General features: G+C 38.4%; 1 protein-coding gene across 1 annotated transcript in view; it reads left to right on the top strand.

The window, feature by feature from the left end:
- The first annotated feature begins 1,869 nt into the window (after positions 1 to 1,869).
- The window catches only part of ANO3 (anoctamin 3), a 219,201-nt gene continuing 198,099 nt past the window's right edge, over positions 1,870 to 22,971 (top strand). Inside the window, exon 1 of the mRNA XM_075094950.1 lies at positions 1,870 to 3,573. Coding sequence (XP_074951051.1) covers positions 3,420 to 3,573 — 154 coding nt within the window. The 5' untranslated portion in view covers positions 1,870 to 3,419. The remainder of the gene's footprint in view (positions 3,574 to 22,971) is intronic.

The raw sequence follows: 22,971 nt of genomic DNA, 5'->3' as shown, positions 1-22,971 counted from the left end.
AGTATAACTGGACTCTATGAATTAAAGTTAAATTAGTTTGGCAGCAAAAGCAGTATGGTTTAGGATCTTCAAATTTCTTCTCTCTGAAAAAATTGTCAGTGGTATAAATGCCTGGGTACATTACACAACAAATATTGACACTTAGGGGACATGGCCATCTTTTCAAATATGGCAGATATTTAGAAGCATGAAACAATGCAAAACAATTTAAATATACATAAGTGTCTAATGCCAGATTTATTAAAAGTAACTATTGTTTACAGAGCAGCTTTATAATACTCGTCAAATAGTTTAGACAGAGTTTAGAGGAAGAGCAAGTTCTGGGGCTTTTGGTTTGGTTAGGTACCTATATGTGTATCTTTAGGCACCTAAATAAAGTTCTGAAAATGCCTTATGTTCCCATGATACTTAAAATATTGTTCAGATATCTTGCCAAAAGTGACAGTCTTTCATAGAGGAGGGAGGAAGAAATAGAAGAACTCAAACCTGCCTGACAAACGAAAAGGTATTAAAGCCACAAAATAGCTCAGGGCCCCAGTTTTGACATCTGTTTGAGGAGAGGAGCAAGGACACAGAAAGGAAAGGCAGCGGCTGTAAATTAGAGGGCTTCAGCGACTCCCAGGCTGGCTTAGCTCCGCAAGATCAAAGCAGTTGGGGCATTAGATGCTTCACCTCTGGTTTGCTTTAGCATGAGGGAAAGGTCTATCAGGAAGCCTTTCAGGGCTTCCACTGACCACTAACAAAAAGTATAGGTTATCTTATATCACAACTAAGAAATTGCTTTCCACAATGTTGGAAATTAAAAATAAAATTTTGCAAAGAACAATTTTTATCTTTTCCATCTGAAAGGATGACCCTTACCCTTCAGCAGAGCTGGCTGGCATTTCAGGGGTTTTGCATACACTACATAATGTACATTAGAGAATAGAACAGCTTGGGGTCTGTCTAAACTGCCAAGGAACAGCATCCTCTCTTCTGTCATATGCTTAAATGCATGAAATCAAGGAGGGGAAAAAACTCCCTTGTACAAATGGAGAAATAGTCACAGACTGCTGAAGACTTAATGTGCCCTTGACTGATTTACATATCCAGAGCTACTTGGGAAACTTAACAGCACTAATAGTAATGAGAGACTTCATTCTTAAATTAAATCACATTGAGATTAATGTTATTGGAGAAACCTGAAACCTTCAGAAAAGGATTTGTTCAGGAGGTGAAATTACTGAAGTATCCAGGAAAAGTTACAAGAATCCAGCTAAGGACAGTGTAAAGTTCTTGAGGACATGGAACATTGGAACAATTATTCTCTCTCTGGACGTTTGTGATCCTTTGTCATTAGAGCATGAAGCTTCTGCTTTCTTTAGAAGTTTTGATATACTGGACTTACTTAAGTAACAACTTTATGCAAAATACATCTTTTGCATATTTAAAAATAAAGTGCAATTTAAGCTCTGAATCTTGTTTGAGATATATTGATAGGACTGTTACCTCCTGTAAAATTTCAGACAAATTTAGCAGCCAGCTTCATTTGTGGGAAGAGTCTTTCAGAAGACAAATTCAGGTTACTTCAGCCAACAATAATGGCATAACTAGACTTTACATATTTAAGAGGAGCTGAAATAGAGGGCTATTAAAAAAGGATGCAACGCAAGTCTGTTTTGTTGATATTTCCCTTCTCTTTCTCGGTGAGATGCTAGGTTTGCCTTCCAAATGTTACGATGTTTGTTTGTTTTCCCTGTCGATATAAGCATCTCTAAAGTATTGTGAAGAGCTGTGATACTTTCACCAAGCTGTCTTTTCCTACCCCTGATGTGAAATGAAAAACAGAAAACTGCTGTTTATTATTTCTAGCTGCCTTGAAAATCTTTCCGTGTGATTGATTTATTTTTTAGTTCCATTTCCATCTTGCTCTACTTATTAGTATTAGCCTCGTTACCTCACTTGCTGTGATCATAACCCATCTAGAAACCAGCTCTTACAAATTCCCTTAACTTAAGGAAGCGTCCCAACGGTACATTGATTTTTTTTTATTATTTTTTTACAGCTGGTCATGGCTGAGGGTGTTTCCTGTGCATGCACATGGGAGCTCCACCTGCTCCCTGCTTGCACAGAGATTGAGGGTACCGTCGGCAGCTCAGTTTAAACCTGACTCATTACCCCTGAGAGTTCACTTCCATCAAGCTGAATTTAGAGATTTCAGATTTGTCCTGTTGTTGCAGGGGACTTGCTTAGTAAAAGCTGCATGGCTACGTAGGTTTTTCTTGCATTATTTACTCCCCTCTCCCACTGAGCAAAGAGAAGCTAAGAAAGTGATAGAGAAATTACCGTATCCCCTTTTCTCTAGCTAAGGCTTGGCAATTTTCCTATTAAAAACTTGTGATATGTTTTCATAAATGACAATTCATGCTTTATCAGCTCTGCTGTTAAGGGAAGCTCGGAGCTGGCGGTGCACTTAAAGGCCTCCCAGCCCAGGGCACCTTCCCCGAGCATCCCCTGCCCGGCTCCCCTCGGGCGCCTGGCGGCTGTGTCGTTTCCCACCATCGCCAGTGGGTGACTCCCTTGGCACTGCTTTATTGTACTCTCCGGCGGGCTGGTGGGACAGAGGCTGCAAAAAACCGGATCATTTTCCTGTCTTGAGTTCTGTTGAGGTTTACTTGTATCTAAGAAAAGGACAATTAAAAAAGGAAAACTGAAAAGGATTAAACAAGTTTCCTTAGTAGTGCTAAAATTGTTTTCCCTAGAAAAAAACTTTAGAATCAAGGCTCTAAAGTAATAAATGAACGAACCGAGAACCGTTTCTTACTTGTTTTCAAGGAATGATGTAGCCTGTGGTCGTTTATCTTGCTGCACACATCCCAGACAAAGACCTGAGTGTTCACCGAGGAAACAGAACTGTGGCACAAGTGACTGGCACTGCGCAGCTGCCAGGCTCGCTGCTGGGCTGGCGTACGGGATGCACTTGTTTCCATTGGTATTGCTTAGCCCCTCCCAGCTGGACCAGTGGGCAACAAAATGTGACTTAGACTCTTAAAACAAAGTTCGTAAGTCCACAACTTAGCAGACATGCAGATGTCTCCACTTATTCTTGCTATTTTTGTTGCAGCTACACAGAAATGCCATAATATTGTTGTCACTCACAGGAACAGAAGAACTTTTTGGAGTGCTACTTTTCTACCTTAGAGAAGAGCTGCAATATTTAGCAAATGCTGCAAGGCTGGAAGAACAGCTTCTTGGAAATACAGCTTCTCAGTCTTTGACTTAAAACCATTTTGCACAATTACAGTTTGAGGTTTTTTGTATGTGTTTTTGCCATAAGAAGTTGTCTTTCCTCAGACTCCAAGTTTGGGGAAGCTGAATTTAAAGTGGCTTCTTTTGTTCAGATCTGTTTTTATTTTGAGTTATACTGAGACTATCTTACAATGTCAGCTGTGATAATTGAACTGGATAAGCTTTCTTCAGATGTGATTGAGAGTGAGAAGGATTCCAAGTCAGATTTTAAGGAAGGGAAATTGAGAGAATCATGTGCGGATTATCACTGTTTTCAACTTCACTGCTCGCGTTCTGCACCAGCTGGTAAGCATGCATTTATATAAACTGTTTCCTCAGATCTGTAGTTACTCATGTAACATGTTGCAAGTAAACTGTAAGACCCAATAAGGAAAATACAGGATTTGTTGCTGTCACATGGATGCAATATATGAAGTCATTTTTACTTTAGGTAAAGGGTAGACCATATGTCTGTTTTAAAAAAAAAAAAAAAATTCAGTGTCTCCTGAACACTCCAGCATGTAAGGTACTGCTGGAAGAAGAGCCCAGGAGATGTTACCTTTGCATTACCTGGAAGACAAGTTCTCTGTAGCAGGTGACATACTTTCTGTGTAAGTTAGAGCAGCCTCAGCAGCTGCTCTGGTATTAGACTTTGAAGGTGTGTAGATAAGCTGTGCTCTCTAGCACTGTGGCTCCTCTTCTGCTTTTCCCTGTTTTTTTATCATATCAGGGCTTGTAAAGAAGAAACTGCATATGCTGTAAAGTTGGTTTCCTTCATGACTAGTGTGGTTCATTTGTTTTGTGACAGGTGTGTTTTATATATATGTATATCTAGAATAGGTCTCCTAAAATGTCAATTAAATTAAATATCACAAAACTTAAATTTCCCTGAAAATTCATAGTCATGAAAAATACAGAACATAGCTGCCTTGGTTTGTCTAATATAACCAAGGGGAAGCATCTGCAGTTAATCAATGGGATCTGTTATGCCCTTAAAGCTATCTAAAGTATTGGGTGGTCATCCACCTAGGCGCGATACTTCTACGAACAATTAGTCTGATTTCTTGTGGACTACCTATGTGTTTTGACTTGCACAACACCCAAGGGATAACTTGATTTTGATTGTGTTGTCACTTGCTTATGACCTTTGGAACAAAGCACAAACAAGAAAAATGGAGAGTGCCTGGATATAAGTGACACTTTATCCTGTGCCAGGACAACCAACCTGCAGTGTAAGACTGCAACTTCTATTGGGCTAAAGTAGGTGAATATGTAAAAAAATTTATGGTTTTAACTCTAACAAAGTTTGGGAAGATTTTTTACTTATTCGGTTCTTGCACATGGAAATGGTCAAATGGTTGGGATGTCATGCTATCTATTCTTTTGCAAGAAAACCAGATAGCTTGTGCTTTCCCTAGCAGGAATTTTCTCGTTTTTACATTCTGTAGAGTCTTCACTAACGTTTGTAAAATTGAGTTTTCTCAATAGATACACTTTTGAAAGTGTCTTGTATGTCAGCAGGTTTCAGCAAGGTCAGGAATCAGTTGTGTCTCTGTTCCCCTGTGATCCTGTAATGTAACTCCAAAATTAATTCTCCTACCCCAAAGAAGTGCCACTAAAAAATTTATGCCTGTGCTGGATAAGATCGTTTGCTGGATTCTCTAAACATCAAAGCAACGTATTCCAGCCTACCCAGTCAATCAAGAGTAAAATGAACTTTCAGCGTGAGCAGCACACTGCTTGTGGAACTATACCATTCAGAGCCCTGCAGGAAAGAAATATTTTAAAAAATCAAATCTCCTTTTTGGGATTCTTCTATCTGGGAAAATATTTTCCACTTAAAAGAATTACCACTTGCAAATATTTGTTGCAAACACTGTTTACTAGTTCTGAAGCAGGAACAGTGCTAGCAAACATCTTTGACAAACATGTTGTCAGAGTTGGAAGAGTTTCTTGGTTTGCTTTTTTGCATCGTGGGAAGAATCAAACGCTGATAAATTGTCTTAGTATTTTTGGGTTTTACGAATGATGACTTAGAGCAAATGCAATCTCATCTTTTGCCTTCTAAAATTTTCTGTGGTATATTTATTTTACCAGTGTCTAAAGTAAGCAAGCCCTCTGTAGTTTCCAGTTGCTTTGGGTTGGCTGAAATCTGAATGGAATGATGTAAACAAGTCCTATTTGGCTTCCACATGTCACTTCCTAAAAGGAACTTCTACTTGCTCAGCCACAGCTATTGACAAAACTATAAACAGGTTTTGCTTATACCCAAACAAGGGACCCTTCATGAGTAGACTATTCCCCAACAATGGTGTTTCATGGGCAAAATGAAAACTTTGAGCTATGGGAAGTAACTGAAATTTTGATCTTAGAATTTAGTTTTGTCAGATGGCAACAGGAGTGTGAGAACGTACAATGAAGTCAACATCCTCCACCAGGGTGCCACACTGAGGTTTGCTAGTGCTGGCTCCCCTGCCCCATCGGACTCCACCCTCTACAGCAGCGGCCTTTGGGAATCTCACGTTTTTAGGCTCAGTGTTTTTTTAGATTTCCAATGTTTCTAAAGAGAATTTAAAGAACTCACCTCCAAAATCAATCAAATCTCCAACAAATGGTAGTATAAGGTACACAAGGTATGGAAATAAAAGTACTCAGTGTGACCCTACAAAACAGCAACAGAAGAACATGTCTTCTTTCTTCTGTTCAATCTGCTGTCTACATGCTCAGTTGTGTTATGAGAGGCTTATTTAAAATTTATTGTGCTGTGCTTGTACTACGTTATTTTGTATATAAAGCAGAGAATTCTACAGAGATTATCACTTTAACACATCAGTACAAGAAGTAGTTTATTTTAAACATATCACCTAACAGTGCAAATACAGAAACGTGAATACTCTGACAAAGTAAACTGGTATCCTGAAATAGTCTGGTTTCAGAATGGAAACTGGAAACATTGCTGGGATAGAAAAAATAGTAATCATGTTTTTATTTTGTTCCTGCTTTAACCAGACACGTTGCAATAGGATGTAAGTGTTAAATTACTTTCCTGCACTTTGCATTAAATGAGAAATAATGTTACTATAAATGAGCTTAACTTTCTGTATATCACTCCATTTTCAAGTCTGGTGTGAGTACGAATCCTAAAGCATAGGTATTGGGAATCTGCAGATAACTTGGAATATATTGCAGGGTGATAACACCAGAATAAGAACAACAGTATTGTTAAATTAATATCATGTGTATAAAAAACAGGTTTTTTCCATGCAGAGCATTCTTGAACTCTTCAGGACTAATCACGTGTAGTACAATATTGAGACATTGTTTCAAAACATGAAATCCTGAAATGCATAACCAAGCTTGGTTGACAAATGCTCCAGGAACAGACCAATGACCGATGGTGGTTTCCACAGCGCTTGGGTTGCCTGGGCTTGCAGTGAAAGTTGGCATGGAGCAATACTTGTAGACGCAGTGGATAGTGTGGGGTCGATGCGTGTTTTTTAGAGATGCCAAGCTACCTTTAAGAAACTAAAACTTAGTTTGATTTCTATGTTACTTATCCTGTCAAGAAGAATAATGTTTAATACAATACGATAACATGATTGCCGGTGTCACAGCTACAGCAATTTTTCTTTGCCAATGGGCCACAGAAGGCATTAATGATACAGAAATGTAGGACCAGATCTCTGTATTTGCCAGGGTAAAATTGCCTCCAAGGCCTGGTGTATTTGCAGTTTAGACTTCTCACAGGAAGCAAAGCTAATCTGAATATTCCAGCTGCTAAAGTTTGTGCAGACTTAAACCTTATTATTGCTGATAGATGTTGTTCCGTTTCATCTTTTATTAGCCTGGAAATGAGTGAAAACATTTAACCTACAGTAATGACCTTTATCTCCTAATCTTTGTTTTACAACTGCCAGACAAAACATACTCAAACATATCTCTCCATAAATTCTCTAATATATTCCTAGAGATGGTTTTGTCCAAATAACCCTTGATCAAGAACACTGAAACCACTTAAATAGGCATTAAAAAAGCCATGAGCCATAAGTAAGGTCTTAGTAGTGTAACTGGTAGTGGTGGGGTCAGAGAACTGCACTCAAGCTCTCCTGAAATGAGACATGCACTAAATCTCACAGATCTGAGCCTGACTTTTCATAGAATGGCACAAGGCTAGAGAGAAATTTTTTCTGCCTTTTTAGTGGCTTTTTTACTGATGAGACTTTAGGGGAAGAGATGTAAAAGTTAATTTCCAGAGAATAGTTGCTATGTTTCAGAAGCTTTTACTGCTGGTCTATTTATGTATGAGAAATCACCCATACGCTGTATGAGGGTATAAAAGGAACAAAATTAAGTATTAAACCTGTTGCAATTAAAAAGTTAAATTAAGGACACCTTCCTGTAAAATGCTTTGATCCATATGGTGCAAATGACACGGGCTAAGAGGGTGCCCAAGGAGAAGAAAATGGGAGTTACTGGGTAAAGATAAGTAACTGAGTAAATACTTTCAAGTGTTTAGAATTCAGTGTTCATGACCATCAGTGTAGTAGGTGTTCGTATAGAGAGGTAACAACTCTATTTTTATATTTTAGCAGAGCTTGAGGGGTAGAAGGGCCTTTAGGAGTTAGAAGAGCAAAGGAGGTGGTTTGAGTTTCTGATGCCTAGAAAGGGACTCAATTTTGTGGAGGTGAAAGTGAGGGGATTAAGAAGTAAGGATGAGCCAAGCTTGTCCTCATTTGATGCCAGAACAAATACGATGAAAAGGACAATAACTTAGCAAATGTCCCTACAGCTGTCTGCCCCTCCTCTTTTCCTTTCCAAGATGGTTATAAGAGAGGCAGCAGCAGACTGAGCTCTGAGTGCTCACTGCTGTCCCCCTCAGCAACCTATGCAGGCACCTTGTTACATCACCCCCTCTGAAAAACTTCTCACAATGCACATATCCCAGCTTTATGGGGGTGTCGCATCGCAGGGGAATACAATTCTGTACTTGTTGATATCAGGTGAAACTAGAATGCAAAGCAGTGGAGCACGGTCTTCAAAAAACAGCATTTCCTTGATTGAAACAGGAATTTTACTGGGGAGAAAAGCCAAAATAACCTACAGCTTTTTTTGGTGAAGTCCTATACGAATATCCCTCAACTGAATGTGTTTCCATCATTCATGAAACTTTAAAATACTTCTGCTTACTGAAAATCTGCTAAACCGGTGTTTCTTATTTACAAACTTCAGAAGGTAGTTTAACTGCTGAATGAAACTTTATTTTTCTCTTTATTTAAACTTTGAGAAATGCTTCAATCATGGTTGCATCACAACATCCAGGGAACTGAATAAGTTGTAGCTTTGTGCATTGTAACACACCACCAGTTTGCCTTATTCACACTAGGATTATATAATAGAAACAAGAAGGGAGCAGACACCATAAGTGGGAAATTATGTCTAATGGTTACAGTCCAACCGAAGTCCCTGCGCTCCAGCGAGCTTTGTAGGAAGATGCAGTGCAATGCAGAGTCAGGACTCGAAACACCTACACTAAAGTAATTTTTGAAACTGTATTTACTTGAAGTGAACCAACCTAACAAAGTAATCTTTGCATAAAGATTAAGTGTTATTTTTCTACTTTTCCATTTTATCTCATAAAACAAAAGGTTAAAAAAAAATTGCTTTTTTATGTCATTTTAAGAAGCAATGGAAACTCCTGTCAGGAAGATCAATATTCTGAAATAATTCTTGTACTTGTTATGCCACACCAAGCCAACTTTCAGTTGAAAGCCACCAAGAAACATAATTAATTCAGCAGTAGAGCAGAAATACAAGTTATTGGCAGTCTCCTAATCTCAGTGCAGCAGAATATATTTCATTATTTCTGATGGATAGCATTATTTTTAATTCTAACTTTACCTTGGTGGTGGACTTTTCTATGCCCAGATCACCATAAGTGAAATGCTGCCAATTTTGAAAATGAAGGGGGCATCTTGTGTGGTGATTTGCAGGTGGAGGGAAAGGGGGGAGAACACATTTGTTCAGATGTGCGTGGAGGCTGCGACTCAAAGTTACACAGTAAGACTTCAGTTGAGCTGAGACTTTAGTACTAGCGAGAATCAGTCGTCTTGCTATTCAGTGTGAAGGTGTGCTGCGAGCTACAACTGGAAGAGTTTTCTTTGGTGATACCCTCTTGTCGTGGTTTAAGTGTGGCCAGCAACTGAGCCCCACACAGGCACTTGCTCGCTTTCACTAAGTAGGGTGGGGAAAGAATCAAAAGGGTAGAAGTGAGAAAACTCATGGGTTGAGAGAAAGGCAATTTAATAGGTAAAGCAGAAGCTGTGCACGCAAGCAAAGCAAAACAGGGAATTCATTCTCTGCTTCCTGTGGGCAGGTAGGTGTTCAGCCATCTCCAGGAGAGCAGGGCTCCATCACGTATAATGGTGACTTCGCAAACACCATCACTCCAAACATACTCCCTTCCCCCCCTTCCCCCCAGCTTTATATACTGAGCATGATGTCATGTGGTGTGGGACATCCCTGGGGTCAGTTGGGGTCCAGCTGTGTTCTCTCTCTGCTCCTTATGCACCCCCAGCCTGCTTGTGGGTGGGGTGAGAAGCAGAAAAGGCTTTGACTCTGCATAAGCACTGCTCAGCAGCACCTAAACCATCCCTGTGTTATTAACACTGTTTTCAGCATCAATCCGAAACATAGCCTCCTACTACCTCCTGTGAAGAAAATTAGCTCTATCCCAGCCAAAGCCAGCATACCTTTGTACCAAAATTTCATCACTAACACACAAAATCAGCCTGTAGCTAATGAATAATTAGGAGATGGCAGACATGCCTAATGTACTGTGGTGTTCCCCTCTGCCCCTGGGGGTCATGACTTCTATCCTCACGTGGCTAGAATACATGGAAACTAAGCTGGATATAGAAATTTAATTTTTCCCAGAGGCATTGTTTCTCTTCTATGCTCTTCCTTCCTCTAATGAGCTGTTCACTTTCAATTCAAGAGTGGGGTAGGTCAACTAACTCTGAGTGAAGATGCTCTAATGATTTATAATAGTGGAGTTTATTTCCCAAATTCCCTCAGTAGTAATAGATGAAGTATGTCCACACAAAGAATATGCTGTCCTCACAGACATTACTAAAACCTTCCTTGATTTGAAAGGTGAAATCAGTATTTACAAAACAGGTCAGTGCAGGCTTGGTAGCAAAGGTCAAAAATGGGAGCAAGAGTCAAGTCTGAACAGCCTTCCTGTAGCACAGCATATCTTACACCTGTAAATCCTGAATACAGCAATGAAACACTTCTATTTTAGCTAGAAAAAGTGAGTCTGTGTGCTTAAGTCTTTTCCCTTTGAATAGCAAACACAAATCGACAAGCAGGTCTCCCATATACTGTAGGATGCAAGGTGACTCTGTGCATGGGGAGGTCACAGAGCTATTTAAGGTTTCTTAAAAATTTAAGTCTGGGGACATAACTCTATATCTATTATAACAACATGTTTTGAAAGAACAAGTCTGAAGGTTATCATTGTTATAAGCAGAGCAGGCTTGCCCTGTATCAATAACTTTGATGGTAAGTAAGGAAGGATGCTGCTCTGGTGACACAGAATACATTTGTATTCCATGTTTGAACACAGACTTTACTATAAGATCTGATGGCTGTGTCTAGACAGTATGCAATGAGGAAACAAATTATGTCATTTAGTACATGGTCTATAAGGTATCGCTTACAATCATTTTTTTTCCTTTGTATTAATAAAACAACCAATATTTGGGTCTTTGTTATACTGGCATAAATGTATAGAAACTCTAGCAGATTTTCTAGACTTTTGTGGTATTTCTATTAGTATTGTAATATGACCTAAGTTAATCTGATCTTAAAAAAAAAAAAAACAACAACACTTCCTGAAAACACAAGTTTAGTAACATTTAGAAGAAACATCATGGGAGAGGGAGAATTATACACAGTTATCTGTGCAGGCAGCTGAATGTTATAAATAGAAAGAGTTTTGAGTGGTGCTGGAAGAGACAAGTGTGTTTTTTCCAAAAGCACATGGTGAGAAAGAATTTGGCTGCCTAATAGTCTCAATCTTAGAATGTGCTGGTTTCCTGGTAAAATAATAGAGACGATATCTTTAGGAATTATGTATTTATATATGTAAAAGCATTGGTATTAGTTTAGATATTTATCATGTTTGTGCTCCCGCCTTTGCAGGGGTGGTCACGGTGGAGTCCAAACACATCAATCTCTTGAGCCAGTGTAATTATGCTAACCCTCTCTGGCTTTACGTATTTTGAAAAAGAATTAGCCTCAGGTTTCTGTTTTAATGCTTTGATAGTCATGTTTAAGGTGACTATTTCTAAAATACATATGTTTTCTGTACCAGAATGAAATAGATAGTACTTTAAAACAGCCTCCTAAATTACAGCACATATCATAAATCTTTTAAGTAAGCTATAGTCTCCCTTATTTTGTTGCTGTGCTTCTGTTTTGCTCTGTAATGTGGCCTGGTTTACGAAGATTCACACTGTAGTCAGCTACTAATATTAATTATTTTAGATTGTTGCTAACAAGAAAGGTAGTAAGTACTTTCAGTAAATTTCATTCAAAGGAACAGTATGATGTATGTTGAGGATGGACTATATCAGTCTTACCTGTGTCCTAAAGCGTAAGCTAGTTTCTATAGTGCCTTTTGCTTGCATATATTGAAAGAAATAATTTTCTTGTACTTCCTTTTAGAAAGGAAATTCTTTCTTATTCACATTTAGTAGCAAGGTTTGCTTCTGGTTTAAATACTCTTTTCCTTATTTCTTTGTTTTCTCCCATTCTTTTTCTTGTAGGATAAAGATTAACGGGTCAATTCATTGTTGGTCATTATGGACACAAAGTTTGCTGGCAGTTGTCATACCATGCATAGCACTGGGACTGTGAATAAGAGGTTAAAGCTGACTTCTGCTTTCCTTACCTAGGTACTGAGAAAGGACTAAACACCAGAATTCCACAAAGTCACCAAAATAACTTGGGTCAGTCCATATTGCAAACTCTTTCTCATCTTATCTTGGTATATCTTTGCCTTTTGTATTCCAAGTATTTTGATTTTGACATTCCAAAGCTGTTCCCACATCTCTTCCATTCAGTAGTTGTTAATTCTGCAAGAAAATATTACAAAATATTCAAGGAAAACACTGTCATAGGGGTATTAGTTTACTCAATCTTTCCTTCACCCCAACAACGTTCTCCTGAACCTGAACAAGGAAGATAATGAATCACTATGAAAACCTCACGTTGTTATGTCATAGATCTATGCTCCAGATTCCTGCTGTCTGATTCTATTTTGCCAAAGGATGAGACATACAAGGTCTGCTCCGTTTGTCTTCCAGGAGCCTCGCTAAGGCAAGCTCAGTTACTGCAGTTTTAAAGAGGCAAAAATTAATGAATAGAGGATCTTGCCCTGTAGGCCTTGCCAAGCCAAAATGGCTTTTTTTATTCAATGGCATTTTGGCAGACTAAAGACTGGATTACGGCCAGTCTTTGGGAAAGGCAATTTCTGATGTACGTCAATCAAGGGTATAATTATATTCATCTGTGGGTTTTCTAAAATGACTGTCTTGAAAAATGCATGGACTCTGGAAGTTGTCTCTGAGAAAACAAAGGGCTATGGAAAGAGAAGCCTAGTTTTGCTACGATGCTTGAGTTGGCTGCTCATTGTGGCTCTGCGGAATGCCTCGTGTGAGGTGCTGATTGTCGTTGCTCACTTCTATTGACAAAACTTAATGTTATTTTAGAGATAAAACAGTAGTAAAAATAGCAACTGTATTCTTGGTTAGCACAGATATATTTTCTTTCTGTCAAAAAAAAGACAAAAGATTGAGTCATTCAGGAATAAAGAACTCTCTGTATATTTATGTGCCCTTTATATTTTTGTTTATAAAAACCCAAGGAGAACATAAATCTTCAGAATTCAAGGGTGATCAAAACCAAGTTGAATGAAGTTTATTCCAAATGTTGACATCCTATTCTTCTTGAGAGTGACTTGGCCTTGTTCTCTGGCTAATTTAACTAAATGATGTAACAAATGTGGGTGGTTTATATCTTTTTCTGTAATTTCTGGAAGAACGCAGTTTTGTACACACTTTTCACGCAGGATGTACCACTGGCTTGTTCACTTACCTCAGGAAGGAAATAGTGAGGGCCATTTAAAGAAGTAGAAATAGGTGTGGCGTTTATAGACATTTTGTCATCCTCAAAATTCACAAACTTTAATACGATGCATTTTTTTTCCATGTTCATAGTATCTGTTACAGTGGACTTATATGTGATAAGTATTGTTTTTACTTTAAGAAAACTTTGTGTCCTAATGTTATAATTTTGATCTCCGTATGCTTTCCTTCTGAATCTCTTTGCTTTGCTGGGAAAAGCAAAGCACAGAACTCTTAGGAACTGGGGCGGGGCGGGGATAGTTATGCTTTTCTGTTCTTCATAGGACTTACAGGAATTCCCATACAGACTCAGGTCTACCTTGTTTGGGATGCTATTTCTGGCAGTGATCAGTATCTGCTACTTCAGAGGAAAGGAGAACAGGAAAGCATCTTGTTGGCCATGTTTCCAGTACCTCCTCAAGGATATCCTACCACTTAAATCCGACCAAGCAGCACTGATGTCCTGCAGGAGGTATGGCACTCAGCTTGAGAAAAACCAATCTTCAGTTTCATAAATGCAGAATTTAGTTACTTGAGACAGAAGTTCCCAAACCACTGCTTTTAGCTAGTTCAAAACTGGGGTAAAGTGTGCTTAAATGAGTCCGAAATAAAAAGAAAAAAATTTTTTTTAAAAAAAGAAAAGACCCTCTAGAACTGATCATCTTATGATTTTCACTGAAAACCCTCATAACTAACATTAGGAATTTGATTCATAATCTTGTATTCATGTTTTTGGTACTTATTTTGATTCCTCTCTTTTTGCATAGCTCATGTTGTCCAGAGTTTCACAAGGTCTGTAACTCTCATTTTTCTTCATGACCAGAACATATTCTCCTTTCCCTTTTGATTTACTCAAATAGAGGACTTGAAGCAGTCTTCCCCTCTGCTCAAATTCCTAACATTTTTCCTGACCCTTGCACAAAGGTAACTCTTCTCATCAGTCCATCAACATTTTTATTCGGTTTCATCTCGCTTGTGACTTCTCACTGCACGTAGCATGTCTGTTTCTTATTTTTAGCATCTGTTTTCTCACTCATTCCTCTACACCTCTCACTTTTGAGGCGACAACTTCTTCCAAGTATATCACACACTTTAAACATCCATCTTCAGTTACTTACTTAAAACCAATTGTTTAACTTTCAGGTACTTTCAGTACCTTAACTATTCTTACCCCACTCTTAATATTCTGGCTTATCTCTCATTAATAAGACACTTTGTGACTTTCTCTGCTAGTGCCAATGGCATGATCCCACTGATGTTAAATATTTCCATTTCTTTCATGATTTCCTTTTCTATCTTCTTTCAGAAAAATAAAAAAGGAAAGAAAGAAACTGTTTTTCTCTCCTTTTAGAAGCCTACAAAATTTTATTTTTAATATATACTTTCTGCGAAGAAGAGAAAGAAAGTAAGGAGGGGAGTTTGAAGCTGAGATTGCTAGGCATTTTTCGTGAGTGCAGTTGGCAAAACTACACAAGATCTGATAAAACGTACGCCATCTCTGTAAATTTAAATGTCTCCAGTAATAAGGGATTTTCTGTTATTATTTAGGAAATTTTTTGAAAAATGAGATGTGAAGAGGTTGAGGAGCCTCAATTAAAAAAGAAAACAAACACTGAAGCCCCTTCTCATTTTGTGCAGCTAGGGTCCACTTAACATTTCTGGAAACGTAGGTCCTGACTGGTGTGCCCAGGAACATGAAGGAGCTGCTGAGCAGTAAACTCTGTAGAGTTGCTTGTGGGCTTTTAAAAATATAAAGATAGAATGTATATTTCAGTTTTCCCCAATTATGTTATTAATTTGGCATGCCTTACAAAGCTTACTGAATATACTTCAGCAAGAATAAAATGTAACACTTTCTGCTTCTAGGCAGGAAAGATAATTTTAAGGTATCGGTAATCACTTCTGATAAAATAGCAAAAATATACATGGAATCAGGATATGTTCTGTTAAATCCAAAGAGAAGGACAGTATTGGAATTCAAGAACTACTTTGATTTCTGAGTGATAATCGTGTTATCTTTTATCTTTCCAATTTTAAAAGTAAGCACAGTAAGGGCAAGGTTTGCTGCTGCTGTAAAGCTGAGAGCAGCCGTTCATTCATAGAATTATACCTGTTTGCTTCAGCTGGGGGATTTACCTCAAACTGGTAGTGCAGATATACGTAATTTTTAATCCTGTAGCATATCGCCACAGGGAGTTTCAACTGTGAGCATAAAAATTGTCTTGTCTGAATCATATAGGGAAGCTCTTGTGAGAAGTCATTTGGAGGAAGCGAGGATGAGTAAAGACAATTCCATTGTTTCTCCTTCGTCGGAGGAAGATTTTGGGGCAGTAAAGTGGTCCTTTATTCATATTGTTATTCTTTAAGCATTAATTTTTCTGTTAAAAATCATAAAGCAACTTTAGCTGTTGCGAAGGAACAGTTCAAGTGAGTTTCAAAGAGGTTTTTACTTTATGGGGTTTTTTTATAGAAATGCAAATTGATTTGTTTGGAGCAATGCTTGCAGATAGCTCTGCAGAAACGGATTTGTAGCTAACGGCACGGAGTGAAAAAATGTTTTAGCTGTTTCTCCTAAAAAGATGAGGGGGAGAAGCAAGGAATCTCTCAAATGTGCCAAGCTCATAGCAATGTGCTTTTCAAAGCATTTTATGTGGTGATTTGAGATCCTGTTAAAACCTGGAGCAACTCACAGTGCATATATACATACGTTGACTTCTTGAAGAACAGATTGGGAAGGCGACTACTCGGTGCTGTCAGCGCGCCTTTGTTCGCTGCCACGCGGGCCGTGTGCGAGTGAAACAAAGGTGTGGGTGCCATCCAGCCCTTGGATTTGTAACGGCAAGTGAGCCAACCATACACCCAAATGTCCCCTCTCGCCTATTGAGAAGACAGTTGAAAATAAGCGATATAAAACCTCAACAAATATTACAAATATGAAGCTACCACACATTCCTGGTTGGCTTGTTAGCTTTATTCAAACTGTCCTCCAAAAATAGTTCTGATGATAACGCTACAAGTTTAATGATGCCATGGGACTGATTCTCTCTGCTGCTGCACAGGGCAGCAGGGCAAAAGTTTTCTCTTTTTAATCTTTTTTTCTGAATTAGGAGAAAAAGCCCTAAATATGCTGTTTGAACGCATGAAAGAGCACACTGTCTTGTTAGTTAATTGGCAAAGGTTACGCAGGCTTGTTCTGCAACACCAGCTTTTATTAGTAAAACATTTGGGATCTTTTTATAACAAGTTAGAGCAGCTACTATCTGTCAGACTGAGTAGAGCCCCGACCAGAAGATTCTTTTCATTACAGGTACAATTAATATTAGGAGATGTGATCCCAATGATGTTTAAAAACTTGAAATAACTGTCATGAACCTGATACAAGGCTGCTACAAGTCCTTAAGGACTTTCCATCCAATAGTATGTTTTCCATACAAAGCAACTACCAACAAGCCAACTTCTTTCCCTCTATCCTCTCACAAAGCTCCCAGTGTCCAAATCAGCTCCAAATGTGGTTCCATTCCTCACACTGAGGATGATGATCAGATGTGAACAGAAGCTACTGTGCAGAGTTCTCTTGAGAAATCCAGAAAGGTTTTGGAAAAACTGCTTATAACAAATCAAGGATTCGAGTGTTTAGAGTCAAACTGAATTTTGTTCCCAAAAGTAGAATCCTACTAATGTTTCATAATTTCTTTGTGACATTACAGCATGGATTATATTTTGACACATTAAAAAAAAAAAAACTCTAAAGGACTGAGTCTCGGACAGGAGTACAAATAAGTTCTATTGATATTCGCATGTCATGGGAGAAGACTTGGCTCCTGAAATTGCCGCTGTGTGAGCAGTCATCTTGTGCAGCGCGTTGCTAGCACCACAGTGCTAGTACCCAGTGCTGTCTAAAGCTCTTGCACTTCTCTCTGGCACCGTGTCGTGTATCTAAATTTTGCTATGAAAGGGATGCTGAGCAGCCTGACTGCACAAAGTTGTTTGTTTTCTCCCTCTGCACTGGCACGCACCAGCACTGGCTCTGAGGCTGCTCGTTTAAGAAGCCCTGGGCCTCGGTCTGCATTCCTCAGTGTCAGCCTCAGGTAGCTGCAGCATAACATGAGGATAATCGCATGAGCTGTAACTGCAGTCCTGTTGACTCGAATGTCTGTTAATGCTTAAAGCATTCTCCAGTAGATAGTAGTTGCACAGCATTGGTACGCTCCAAATACTATGTACGTTGAATTTAAGGTTCCTTTGATTATTCTTTCCTGAAATTTTAACCCCAACAAAAAAATGAGTCAGACCTTATCTGGAGTCACACAAGAAGTAATCATCAGAACTTCGTCTTAAAATAAGGGTAGTTGCACAAGATGTCAAAAATATTAAATTATCAAGACACTCTGAAGGTTAATTTTAACTTTGCTGTGTTCTTCTTACTGCGTATGTTCAGCTCCAATCCAATATCAGTTTTTCAACTGTGTAGCTAAAATTAACCATCACAAGGTGTGGGGGGAAGAATTGTAAGCTTAGTCATCTGAAGAAGCTTGCTTCTTTCATGAAGGTCTTCTTGTATGAGAGCAAATAATGAAAATTACTTCCTTTAATGGCAGAATATGGACATTTCCTAATTAAAGTTTGGTAGTTTGGTTTTTTACGAAAGTATTTAAAAAAATCCCTCTATTAGAAAACCAGTAGTTAATGGTTTTTCAGGGAAGAGAACTGGTTAACAATCACCATTAACAAGGACTTTCACCAGCATATTTGTGGTTCTCAACACCTTTTTCATTATAAATGCCTTTGCAATTCTAGCCTAGAAAAAGGATGAGGATTTGCAAAATACCTTTTAGGACAACGGCATTTTTTAATTACTTTACCAGCCTTTTGCAGATTCAACATACAACCGTAGTTTTTACTTAAATAAGAAACCATGATATAAATCACTTCTGTGATGTGCGTGTTGCAATTTAGAACTATCTTAAATTTTGTCAGATTCAATGTCACTTTTACAGTGAGCAATGTGGGCTTTAGGTTTTTTGTCTTTGCATCTGTGATAATGAGGAGTGTTTCCTACTGTTGCAATGTCAGGATCCTGAATGTACAGGAACTATGTGGTAATGCTGCAGTATATTTTAGCAAATCTTTGAAAAAAAAAACCCTAGAAATTCAACATTACAGCAAAACTAAGGTCTTTCAGCTCCACAGAATTCACTCAGATGGCATTTACTGCCGAAACTGGACACCGCATACAAAGAACAGAACGAGTGACTAAGATGTGACATGATATTTCTTTATCTTAACTGCTTCTGGACTGTTTAGTACATTTATTTAGCTGGGGCACAAGTTAGTACTTATAAGGAAAATCATCAGACTTGACTGTTGATATAAGAGTATCAACTAATTAAACATTTAGAGGTAATTTTTTAATCCTATTCATTTGTGAAAGCTGTATTTCATAGAATATGGTTTGACATGTAGTGTAGTTGTTTACATATGATATACGTTAAAGACTACTACGCTAGAAGGTTACGCCCTTGTATAAATAACTTGGCTTTTGAAGAACACTGGAGAACCAGGTGTAATACATAAAAGCTGACAACTTGGTCTGGAGTTGGCTTAGCTAAAAAATAGGTGAAAGTTAGAGGATTTATTACTTCTACAACCATAATCTGAAATTACCAGGCATCTGTGTGAGAATGGCTTTCCTTTTACATAGTGCACTGGCTCAAGGCTGCTGTGATAGTACTGTTATTTCTATATTCTCACATTACTTAGAAACCATTAGTAGATGTGACCACAGCTTTTTACACGATGGTTAAATTTGACAAAACATTCAAAAGCTTTCACAGAAACTGGGAGTTGTGCTGACTGAGGCTACGAAACAACTGGACCTTAAATTTTTACTTCCTTATTTGCTCTTCAACCTTTCCCTTTTGGCCTCTTTCATGCTGTTTTGGGGCTACTGATAAACTCTACATGTGCTACTATCTTCACCTACATAACAGGAAGAACATGATTGCGGAGGCATTGCATTCAGTTTGCAGTCCTCTGTCAACATTTGAAATACTGAAATTCTTTTCATTTTATGTTGATGTCTTCAAGATTTGCTTCTTGTACCTGTAGGCACTGATGCATCACAAGTTGGTTTCTCACCGCATGTCCTTTGGCATGACTGTACTTCCTAAAATCAAACAGGCAGAGTAATCGGTAGTGTTTGGGATGGTGTACACTACCAGTATTGTTTGCACAGCTTCAACTAATCCAATTATTAGAAATGACTGGTATCGATACTAGGGTTTCCAGTATTTCCTTAACATGGAAATAGTGGTCTTACAGTTGCACTATAGATGAATTTAGAGAGGCGGTCTCTGTATTTTTTAAAAATGACTAGGATCAAAAGGTAGCCTTTTAATTTTTTTTCCTTTCTTTTTTTTTCTTATCAAACTGTGGCAAATTTAGTCAGGCAGAATGCAGAATTTTCCCCTGGCTGAATTTGGTAGCTCAATGTGGACTTTTTAGGACAAAAGGTGGAGAGTGGTGAGGAAGCACATTTTCAACACTGAAAACAAGAATCTACAGTTTCCATAAGGAAATGAGCTTGTGATGTGTATGTCACTGATAGACTCAGAAATCAATAATTAAAAATAAATCAGCACTGTGTCACTTAGCTAATGAAATATATTGCCATAAATTCATCTTTGTTTTATTTTTTTAAGATACTGGAAGTCCTCTCTGATTTACTTTACCAGAAATGACTGTGCTAATATGGTAGTTCTGAGACATTCAGCCTCTGTTCTTATCATGCAATCCTTATGCAGAACATAAAAATGATCAAGGCAGGCACAGCTTCATGGCTAATTTCTTTTCATCTTGCTTATTCCTCTATCAATAACCTTTCTGACTCCCTTTCTACTTAATTAACATGATGGAAGATTTGTACCTTGAAATATGACAGTACAGATCAATAAGTACTGGGTAAAATGTGCTTTGCCTGTTTTTATTTCTGTGTTTGCAGTATCATTGAGTCATTTCTTTATATGAAAAGAGTGTTACAAGAAACAAAAGCTCAGCCTTTTCTTCTTTGAAATCTTGGAACACTGACTTTCATACTCAGCTTATCTGTAGTACAAACACCGCATTTTCTAGCAGGCCAAGTCTGGACTAGCTAGATACGCAATGTCCAAGCCAAGCGGAGTCTAAGAGGGAGAAATGAAACTGGTATCCTCACTCCGAGAGAGACTATAGATTTTTTGTATTAAGTGGCGCATTAGTGGTCCCTGCTGTTCAGTGGCTTCTTTTGAGTCCTTTGGTTTTCTTACATTTATTGAAGGATAAAGGGCTAATTCTAGTCGGGGGGGGGGGGGGGGGGGAAGATGGAATGGGTTCTTTTTTCCCTGCCTTAAACTTAGCCTAGAGGAAACCTGAGGAATCTGCCTCTACAAAATGGATGCAGTAAAGTAAAGGGGTTTTTTTAATGTTTTCTCCTATTAATATTATTCTTGTCATCAAGGTTGATATTCCAACTCTTGTGTTGTGATTCTCACCCTCCTTAGAGAGAATTTGAAATAGAGAACTGATGTGACTGATAGTTCAACATACCCTCTTTAACATGGAGAATGAATAGAAATACCAATTCTTCCAAGGGGAAATTTGTTTTCTAGCAAAAAAATCTTGTCAGATCAATTCTAAATCTCTGCTGTGGTCGCATATAATCTTTGTATAGTATTGCCAATAAAAGACAAGTTCTCTAAAGGTATACAAATACGGTTTGTTTACTACTTTGGTTTGAACTTATTAATCTGCATGACCCACAACAATCATCCATTAGGCTGATTTTAGTTTTCAGCCTAAATTATAGTAACTTGAAATGTATAACTGATTCAAAATGTAACTGTTCTGCTGTGTTGGGAGGTAAGGCAATAAGGTAGACCCACCTCTTCTGACGTGCCTTTTCTCCATTCCACATTGCTTTTTGGTGTTCTTCCTCCGCAATCGGTGGTGATGTCCTGAAGCCAGAGAAAAACAATGAGAAGGCTTTTTTACAGCTTTCAGGAGTGGAGTTTTTATAGGTTGATACCATGAATGCATCTCCTGGAACAGTGCTGAAGGACCAACCTTAGGAGTACACCAGTGGCATGGTACAACTGAAATTCATGGTTAGTAACCACTGACCCACATTAATTTCTGAAACATGCAAGGGATTTGCTTGGGAGTACTATGTCGGCCATTCAGCATGCCAGGGACTGTTGTAATAACTTATGTTCCACATCGTTAACAGCATCATAGCAAAGACCATCACATTCTTCTGCCCACAATTGTTTAATTTGCTGGTAGAGACATGGCCTCAGAGCCTCGGCACGTTGAAGCTACATAGAAAGTACGCTCATTCAGCCAACATGCTGTTGACAAGTATTCTTTCTGGTTGAGTCTTAGTCTAGAAAGGACAGAGAAAGCAATTACAGCTGCTGGGTTTTGCACTCTGAAAGGTTGCTAACAGGACTTCGCATGTTTTGTCTCATGTGCTGAACATCCATTTTGTACTGCCTAATAGTTTGGAGGGGGAGGGAGGAGGGGTTTTTTTATGGTAATAGCTACTTTTCATGAGATACACGTACTTATTGTTTATCTTACAGCATTTATGACAAAACAGCAAGACCTTGGAGAAACAGATCTTGAAACTGTACTTTTCATGCCAGAACTGTTCCCCCAGAAATTGCCAGATGGGTTTTCTTCCTGGAGGATTAACAGCTTCTTCCTCTTCCTGACCTCTTCTCTTAACCAAGTGCTTAAACAGTCTAGGGAGCTTGACTGCTAAACCCCAATCCTTACTGAGTAATGCTATGTTTGTCTTATACTAAAGTCTTGCTGAGGGATGCTTCCATAGCATCCAGGTAAGGTTAGCCTTTTCATTTCCAGAATGTTGAATCTAATGTTTGTGTTCCTGCTTCACAATGGGTCGGATACCAGAGGGACTGAGTTAGAACTCTTGTTCAAATTATCTTTTTCAGATTAAAGTGGATCTGTTTGTTTTCTCGTTACTGTTCCAATCTTTGTTTAAAGTGATCTGGCAGTTCCCATTCCATAAATTGAAGGACTTGCTTGTTTAACCTGAAGGTAGAATCTGTTGAAGGGTAAAAACATAAACACGCTAGTTCAATGGGAATTGAATATTTATTTTTTTTATTATTCTGTTTGTGCTCATTTTAGGCACCTGAATAATTCAAATTAATCTCAGTCTTGTGATTAAAGATGTAGCCGCCCTATTAAGCGTTTCAGGGAAAAGCACAGGGCAGGTATATACTGTAATACCTGCTCTGGGGGCTGCTTATCTGCACGTTCTTCTTCTGCACTATCTACTGCACCATAGCTGAAAATTAATCGTCTTCTCTGTGATCTAAATGTGGACATGACCAGTTACCACTGCTCTGCACTGCGCTGTTTTCTCAATATTTCTCATGTTGATTTTTTTTCTTAACACTGAAAAGTTTCAAAAAACCCCATCCCTGATTTCTGCCTCTATCTTTTGATT

The sequence above is a fragment of the Phalacrocorax aristotelis genome, chromosome 5, assembly GCF_949628215.1.
Source record: "Phalacrocorax aristotelis chromosome 5, bGulAri2.1, whole genome shotgun sequence".
Taxonomy (NCBI): domain Eukaryota; kingdom Metazoa; phylum Chordata; class Aves; order Suliformes; family Phalacrocoracidae; genus Phalacrocorax; species Phalacrocorax aristotelis.
This window is presented reverse-complemented; position numbering and strand designations above follow the sequence as displayed.